We start from the raw sequence: 9,159 nt of genomic DNA, 5'->3' as shown, positions 1-9,159 counted from the left end.
TTTTAGTCCTAGGTCCATGATCCACCTTGAGTTGGTTTTTGTGTATGGAGTGAGGTGTGGGTCTTGCTTGAGTCTTTTGCAGATATTTTTCCAATACCATATTCTATAGCTTATCTCTTCTGATGGACACTTGTGGATTCCAGAAATGATACTGCCATTATTATAAAAGTAATCTTAAGCCCAATGTGCAGCCTTTTCTCAAAGAATTTGCCCAGGATTTAAGTGCTTGGAGTAACTACTTTTTAAGAAAATTTTTACTTCACTGCTTACTTTTAATAACCAGTATATGCCCTTGTTACCTTTATAGGGAGCTCTGGTGGCCTAGTGGTAAGGAGCTGTGCAACTAACCCAGACTCAGTTCAAAGGCACCAGCTGCTCCTTGGGAGAAATTTGGGCAACCTCCTCTTGTGTGATTTTCTGCTTTTGAAAATCCACTGGAGGCTCAGCTATGAATTTCAGTTCTAACTCAATGGTCTACACAGCCTTTCTGTATAGGATACCAGTTTTTGAAAAATATTTTTAATAGGGGGAGGGCTGGGCAGGGAGAAAAGTGCAACAATGAATGAGGAAATCCAAAATCTCTGTAAATGTTCATTAAAATTATTAAAATAAAATCTAAAAAAAACCCACCCTACTATCTTAAACAAAAAGTTTAATATTGATAATCTTTATTAAATATTGGTAAATTTTAAAAAAATTTATAAAGACAGCATTTTATATCGAAGACCATTTTCCATCCCTTTGTCTTATTCTGGATTTCCATAATCCCTATACATGACCCTTATACCTCCTTGTCAGCCTTGACCCCAGAATATTGTAATTGGGCAGCAGTTCTCAAACCAAAACTAAACCAGTGGTCATCAAATTGATTCCATATCATGGCTACCTGTGTATTTCAGAACAGAACAGTAAGTGACCTGTGTGAACTCGAACTGCTGACATTTTGGTTAGTGGCCAAGTCCTTAGCCATGTGTGCCACCTAGAAACTTGAAATTCTCTAGAGGGTTGCAAAATCAATTCAGTGAGTTGTGTCTAGCATGTTTTAGTACACTTGTAAGGATATGTATTTGTAAAACTTCTGTTTTGTGTTTGTATGCATGCGTGCTGGTGGTCATAAGTTAAGAATTTCTTACTGGTTTTTGTATAGCTGTGTGTTCCAGCAGTTGGTCTGGCCTAACTCCTAATCCCTTTCCTCACAGATTTCCACCGCTGCGAGAAGGCAATGACTGCCAAAGGTGGTGATGTCTCCTTGTGTGAATGGTATCGGCGCGTATACAAGTCCCTCTGCCCCCTGTCCTGGGTATGTACCTCCTGGGAACTTTCTGTGGGGTCTGAGCAGAATGGCGTGTGATGACTTGGTGGGAAAGAGGACAAGGCATCACATTATCTGTGTGACTCATGCCTTTTCTTCTTTCTAGAATTGCTTCCTTCCCTCCTTTTCTCTTCACTGACACTCCTCAGCCAACCCAAGTTCTTTGCCACAGCCATCTTGCTGTATTCATTTTGTTCACCTACAGATATGTACTCAGTGCCAAGTACCAGTCCCTGTGGAACTCACTGTCTTACACATTCCTGTCTCTTTTCACAATGAACATTTTCAAATATAAACGAATAATCCATTGACCCCCATATATACCTATCACTGAAGCATCTGCTTCATTTGTCCTTTGACTTCTTTCCTTTGCTGAGAAAGCCTAAAGCAAAGCTCATAGATTCCCTTTCCTCCCTATGTTCCTCAGTCTGCATCTTTAGAAAGTAGCAGCACTAATAGGAGATTCTTTAATTCTGTGTGGAAGGGAGCTATGGTGGCCTGCCTGGTGGCAAGAAGCTGTGCTGTAATCCGAAAGGCACACAGTTCGAATCCACCAGATGCTCTGCTGGAGAAGGAGGGACAGTCTCCTCCTGGGCCAGTCAGATCCGACTCTACGTTACACAACAACAACAAAATTCTGAGTGGATCAGACCTTGAATACTCTTTGGCCTCTTCTGTCAGTAAAGGATTAGTGTTTAGTGTTACTCTTACTTCATCAAACCAAAAGTTCCATTTACTGCAACAGATACTCAGGAGGCAAATCTTTTAGAAATTACTAAAAGCATTCATCACAAGCATGCTAATTACAGAGATGTGATTTTAAAACATGTTCCTTAGAATCATTGTAATACCATTGCAGAAGTTACGGTGTTCATTTAAACAAGCCAAATGCACACAGTGAAATTAAGGAAAAGCCTTTCTGTGCTTCCCAGTGTCCCTGTCAAGAAAACTGCTGTTATTTTTCCTCTATATAAATTTATGATGCTTCAACCTCACATAAATTCTGTATATCTTGCCTCTTGAACTTATTTTAGACTTTAATGTATTTAAGAGCCCTTTTATTTTTTAAAGAACTTTCCTTTTTTTTCATGACAGTGCTTTGTTCCTTTTTTAAAATAATTTTGTTTACAACAGAAACTCTGGGAATTCAAAATTAACATCCTTGCCTGTGAGCTTCTTAGACACACAAGGAAAGGTTTCAGCGTTACGGTCTACATTATTCTGTTGTGCTTTGTCCAAATGGACCTTTGTAAGCCAGCTGCCATCCAGTTTACATGGATTCTCTTGGGAAAGACCGACCAGGTCTTCAAGGATTGCATCATGAACAGCTGTCAGGGTGCAGCTCCTGGGGTGCTTTGGTTTATTTTTTTGACTTTTCTGAGTTGGTTTAGGCAGAATTCTCCTCTGAACAATAAAGACAATGTTCTTTCCACGGAACTTTTTCTTCCGTTCACTATTAAGCAGACTTGGATTTTCTGGAAGATTTCAGTTGAGGAACAAAGATTATAAAAGCTTTCCGACCACCAGCAACTTCCAGTTTTCTTAGCTGCTATTGTATTCAGCTAGCCTTTAGCTCTGAGTTCATCTCCCGAAGAGCTTGAGAGATGCCAGATTCTTTTTGTTGTTGTTTAAAAAATTGTTTTCATTTGAGAGATGCCAGATTCTAATTCATCTGGCTTTTGGCCATTGATCTTCACAATCTTCGTGCTTGAACTGAACTCGGCCTTCTTCGTGTTGAGCACCAGCCTAGGAAGAGCTGTTCCTTTTAATAATCCATGAGGAGTTGCACTGCTAACCCATAAGCAGTGCCTCTCTGGCAATTTGATTTCATCAGCCACTCCTCAGGAGAAAGATGGGTAGTCTTCAGTGCCATTTATAGCTTCTGAAAATCCACTGAATGGTCAACTGTGAGTCAGTTCTGATAACATGAGTTTGTGAGTTGTTTTGGTTTTTTGACAGATGTTTTTATTTAACTGGTTCCCTTTTGATAGCTCTTACATTTTAGTTTTTAAGCATTTTATCTGTACCTGGTAGGCATCTCTGGCTGCTTTTGTAAAACAAGAGGCACTTTCCTTCAGCCTTCTTGGTTTTCTTTTCACTTCCCTGGCCACATCATCACATGTGTCTTTTGGAATTCTCTGCCATCTCAGGATTTTTTAATCCCAAAGTGATTTCTGCTGGCATAATGTTATGATCCCACAGCTGAAGGGCTGGAGTTCAAGCCATGGCGCTGAGTGCATGCCAGACAGGAGGTTCCCTGTCTCTGTGCTGCCCTCCCCGCTGGGTTTCTGGGCTGGGACGTGCTTTTAGGGGAGAAACGTCAGGTGGTATGGTTTTTCCGCTCAGGTGTCTGCTCTGCCAGGGGTATAAATGCATTCTACACTGGCCCAGCATTCTGGCCTCTTTATTCAGAAACATGGTATGAGTAAAAATAAGGTTTTTTTATTTCTCTTTATAAGTACTATAACCACTTCTGGTGGCGTAGTCCATAGGAAATTAAGCAACTAATTCAAATGCCATCCTTTTCTGATGGTTCAAATCCACTAGTGGCTTCATGGGAGAAAGATGGACATTCTCCTCCTGTGCCATTGATAGCCTCAGAAGGTCAGCTGTATGTTGGCTCCCACTTGATGGCATTGAAAAAGAGAAAATTGGAAGGGACAGAGCATTTTCCTCATTCTCTTGACCTGGATAATAGTGGCATCTTCCATGCTTTTCCTGTGTGCCAGGACCGCCTGGTTTTCCTGGGTCTTCCACCTTTAACAGGGTGTACTTATAGCACTTTATCACTCGTGTTAGTGGGGTTTAGTTGAGTTTTCTTTTCTGACAGATATCCTTCTTATACAAGTTCTGGCTTTGCAGATTTTTCTCTCGCTCTCTCTATGTGTGTATGTACATTCACATTTTTAAAAATATTAAGTCTCTTGGACTGCAGAAGAACAAACTTGTCTGTCCTGGAGAGGGTGAAACCAAGTTGCTGGAGGCAAGAATTTTGAGGCTCTGTCTCACATACTTTGGGCATGTGGCCAGGAAGGACCAGTCCTTGGAGAGAGACATCATGCTTGGAAGGGTGGACGAACAGAGAAAGAAAGGAAGACCATCGATGAGATGGATTGAATCAATGATGGATAATGGGATTCGGTCAGTCAGAGATGGTGAGATTGGCTCAGGCGAGGCCAGGTTTTAGAGCCAAGGTACATAGGGTCACTTTAGTGTAAATGCTGCCAAAGCAAGCACACATTCTTTTTTTTAAAATTATAGCTCTTTTCAAATGAGTTTTTATATAATAAATAATTGTAATGTAGAAAATGAAACCCTTTTTTCTAGCCACAAAAATAAGTCCCATTAGCAATTTGATGTAAATTTTTCTGTTTTAAAAACATTGTTATAAGTCATACAGGAGATAATTGTTCAGCACTTGGGTTGGGAGGGGGCTGATTTGTTGTTTTTTAACTTAACGTGTGCTATATACGTCTATACCAAATGTTCCAGTTCCTATTAACTGGATGTTATCTCTTTCATCATTTTAAATTGCATGTCCATGGACATCTAATTGCATGAAATACCTTTCCTGAAACTTAAATAATTTCTCTACTTCCCTTAGGAAACTCTTGTGGCCTGGGGGTAAGAGGCTACACTACAATCCCAAAGGCATTCAGAGTTTGAATCTACCAGCTGCCCGTCAGGAAATTTATGAAAATGCTAGAGAGTCAATATGGGTTGGTTCCAGACACAATAACAGCGGTTTCTTTTCTAGGAAATGGAATTATTGAGACAAAAGAATGTACTGTTCTGTCACTACTCCTTACTGCCCAGCAGTGTATTATTTAAATGCCAGTTAAAAGAAGAGAGGCAAGTAGAACTAGCAATTGAGAAATCCAGACATGGACTACGGAGAGAACTTGTTCAGTATAAATACCTGCAGATATGAAGAGCTGCTCTGTCTTGCTCTAGTCATCAGGGATGTGCAGTTTAAAATTTCAGAGATGTTTGTTTTCATCCTGCAATCTGGTACAAAAATTATAAGGTTGATAGTGCCAAGAATTGGCAAAATGGGCTCTCTGACAGATTGTTAACTAGTTTTAAGGTCAAATTTGACAGGATCTTTAAAAATTAACATAACATACTTTACCTAGCAATTTGATATCTAGTCAAGCTATCAAAATATTCATACATGTTGTGTGATATCGAGTTGAATGTGACTCATAGTGACCCTATGACTAAAGATCTGTGCCATCCTCACTGTCTTTGATAGACTTGAGCCCATTGTTACAGTCCATCTTGTTGAGGGTCTCTAAGACCGCTTAGGCTGTCCCTCCACCTTTCTGTGCTTAAGAAGGTTTCTTTCGGAGTTGCCTGTAATGAGGAACCGCATAAACAATCCATATTAGTTAAAAGGTGGTGCATTTGTCTTGACAGCCTCCATGGGGAATGTGTTTTGTGACAGGGTAGAGAAAGGGGAAAGCAAATTATGTAACAATCTGTGGTACGTTTGGTTTTGTTTTAAAAAGGTATAGGGGGAATGAGAGAGCATGCAAAATAGGCACATACATGACACTTTTTATCAGCCAGCCACATTGCAAGCACTTACAGCGTATTAGGTCAAACATACCAGAACCATGTGGAGTAGATACATTTTACAGAATTAGAAGCTGAGGCCTAGAGAGTCTAGTTACTTACTCAAGGTTATCAGCTAACAGGTAAATAAATGGAGCAGGCATTCATGTGAGATCTCTTCATTGTCCAAGCTTTTATCCACTTCCTATAACATGTAGTCTCTAAATGTGAGTTTTGTTAGCCTTTTAACTAAGATCAAGTGTTGTGCTTGTTCTTATCAGTTTAAGATCTGTTGTGTCCTCAATAGTAAGTATATTAAATGGATTTGGGGGATTAGGAGATGGAATAAGAGTTTGCTCTCTCTGCTTCACACATTGACCTGGAATTGCAATACCTCGAGTGGTGCACCCTTCCACCTGGGAGGGTCGTGTAAGTTGTGTGTGCACATAAAGAATTCAGGTGCTGGGCCTGCCTATGGGAAGGTCCACAAAGATGAGGGTTCTTCCTGGGGAGTGCTAACAGTTTGCTGTGTGCATTTCTCTCATTTTTTTTAATACATGTGTATATCTGTGGCCACAAGTGGGATAGCATTATGAAATGCTGTTTAGCACTTTTTGTACTTGACCAGTTTTGGAGATAAATTCATAAGAGCATAGATCTACTTCATTGATGTCACAGCTGCCTGGTATTCGGACAAACAGCACTGACTTGACTGTTGGATCGGGTCCTAAAGGAGCATAACTGCTCTTGAACTCTGCGTGGTCACAGATCTCCCAGGGACAGCCTGCAGTGAACCTGGGGTTTTCCCCCTGAGCTCATTTAATTTTTTGTCTTTCCAGGTCAGTGCTGCACAGTGACACTGGGGGTCAGTGGCTGGCACTTAACAGGTGCCTGTGGTTACTTGTTGACTGACAGAACCAAGGAAAAGGGCAGAGGACAAAGAAGCCCACCCATCTTGTTTTCTAATGACTGAAAAAGGGTGCTATCATCTGTCTTTCTTTACAGGTGTCAGCCTGGGATGACCGCAGGGCAGAAGGCACATTCCCTGGGAAGATCTGAACTGGCCCACCTTACCTCTCTGCCGGAATCTTAAATTGTGACTTAACTAATAATAAAGACTTACTGGAAAAATGTAAGAGAGTGTGTATGTATAAAAGAGCTGGACAAGAAGGGGGGAGAAGTACCAGATTCCCTGACCAATAGGAAGGCGTCTCAAAGTAATTATCTTTTTTATCAAACTTTCACCATATCCTGTTTTCCAGGCAGTCATCTTCGAGTCGTCTCAAGTCTGTGTGCTAAAACTTACTGGTATATTTTGCTTTATTAGCTGCTCAAATTTTATTTCTTTTCCACTTTTAGTAATACTTATGTATATACAGAAAATTAGGTTCTCATTTATCAGTTATTGCATTGGTTACATTTTCCACAAATTTTTTTTTTATTTTACTGTTTTCCTGTGTGTACTGTCAAATGGGATCTGACTGGTATAGGAGGAGACTGTCCTTCTCCAGCAGAGCATCTGTTGAACCGTGTGCTTCTGGGATTGCAGTGCAGTTTCTTGCCACTAGACCATCAGAGCTCCCTTTTTTCCACAAAATACTTACTAATGTCTTCCTGGATGCTCATTAACAGTAATCCAACTTCACTATCCCCTTACTCTTCTATTTTTGCTTTAGAGGAACAATTGACCATTTGGTCTCGTGTTATTTAACATTTACGGTATATACTGTGAAATAGGATATTACGTGATTTGGATCTTTTCTGACACCGTATTATATACAGGAAGTCCCTGGATTATGAAATAAGCCTTGTTTGTAAATCTGGCTTTATGTTAAATTTGTACGTAAGTTGAAACTGAGATATGGTTAGCTAGGTGTTTAATGTCAGCCAGCCCCATATTGGTTTTAGTATACAGTATACCTTTCCCTGCATAAGAAACATTCAGGAAATAGTTACAGCAACACTAAAACATCTTTAACATAATACTGCACTACTATATTTTTTTTTTTGAGTGAAAGTTGGCAAATTATTGGTTTTGAATTTGCTTGTGTATGTTTTACAATAATTAATTACAGTATCTACATAAATCTTTGTTGTTTGATTTTTTATTTTGGTTTTTTTTTTATTATTATTTTTTGTGTGTACTATCAAATTGGATCTGACTTGTACAGGAGATTATCCCTCCTTCTCCAGCAGAGCATCTGGTGGATTTGAACCATGTTTCTCTGGGATTGCAGTGCAACTTCTTGCCACTAGGCCACCAGAGCTCCCTCATAAATCTTTATTGTATATTGCCTTTTCCTTCACCCAGCTTATTTTTACTCCCCTTTCTTGGCCTTCCTTTTAACCATAATATTAGTATTACTATTATTATTATTATTACTACTACTACTACTAAGCCAAGAAAGGTTAAGATACAAGCCGTCAGATCATGGGTTGGACAATGGAAGATATTTTCTGAAGGGACTTGGCAGATGTGAAGGGTTATCCTGGTGGAGGGTGGAGCTGGGAAGTAAGTGGGTCAAGGCACTGGGCTAGGGGTGGGGTCAACACTGTAACTAATGCTTAACCCCACAATAAGGGATTTATCTTTCACTGCTCCACAAATTGCTTGTCTGTCAGATACTCCTCTAAATCTGAACATTCAGATTAAGACAGACTAGGAAGAAGGATTGGCCACCCACTTCTGTTTCAAGATGAAACAGATTCATCTTGGAGAGGATTAAACCAAGCTACTCCTTGGAGGCAAGGATTCTGGGGCTTCGTCTGACATACTTTGGACACGTTGCCAGGAGGGACAGGTCCTTGGAGAGGGACATCATGCTTGGGAGGGTGGAGGGACAGCGCAGGAGGGGAAGACCCTCTATGAGATGGATTGATTCGGTGACTGGGGTAATTGGGATGGGTGTGTCAGAGGCAGTGTGGTTGGCGCAGGATAGAGCAGGGTTTAGGGCTGTTGTGCGTAGGGTCGCTATGAGTCGAAAACGACTTGACGGCACATAACAACAACAACAACAACCATCAAATTGGATCTGACTGGTACAGGAGGAGACTGTCCTTCCTTCTCCGGAAGAGCATCTGGTGGATTTGAACTGCATACCTCTGGGATTGCAGTGCAGCTTCTTGCCACTAGGCCACGAGAGCTCCCTTAATGTTTTGATGCCTTTCACAAAGTAGCACCCATTTGGTTTTATGAACCATTGTATGTCAGCATGAGACAATGGTTATATAAATATAAATTTGGCTGGTTGTTGCATAACTGTCTTAACAGTGCACAGCACTTATAGACA

The 9,159-nt window shown here is 40.5% G+C and overlaps 1 protein-coding gene and 1 pseudogene across 1 annotated transcript in view; one reads left to right on the top strand and one right to left on the bottom strand.

The window, feature by feature from the left end:
* Positions 1-6,928, top strand: part of LOC102863200 (cytochrome c oxidase subunit 6B1-like) — a 9,524-nt gene extending 2,596 nt beyond the window's left edge. The window contains exons 2-3 of the mRNA XM_006899671.1: positions 1,200-1,300; positions 6,875-6,928. Of these exons, the coding sequence (XP_006899733.1) occupies positions 1,200-1,300; positions 6,875-6,928 (155 nt within the window). The remainder of the gene's footprint in view (positions 1-1,199; positions 1,301-6,874) is intronic.
* On the bottom strand, positions 2,438-3,350 carry LOC102843630 (annotated as a pseudogene).
* Positions 6,929-9,159: the final 2,231 nt, after the last annotated feature.

Source organism: Elephantulus edwardii, unplaced genomic scaffold, assembly GCF_000299155.1.
Source record: "Elephantulus edwardii isolate Elephantulus edwardi_28Jun2011 unplaced genomic scaffold, EleEdw1.0 scaffold00266, whole genome shotgun sequence".
NCBI lineage: Eukaryota > Metazoa > Chordata > Mammalia > Macroscelidea > Macroscelididae > Elephantulus > Elephantulus edwardii.
Note: the sequence above shows the minus strand (reverse complement) of the source record. Positions and strands in the feature narration are given on the sequence as shown.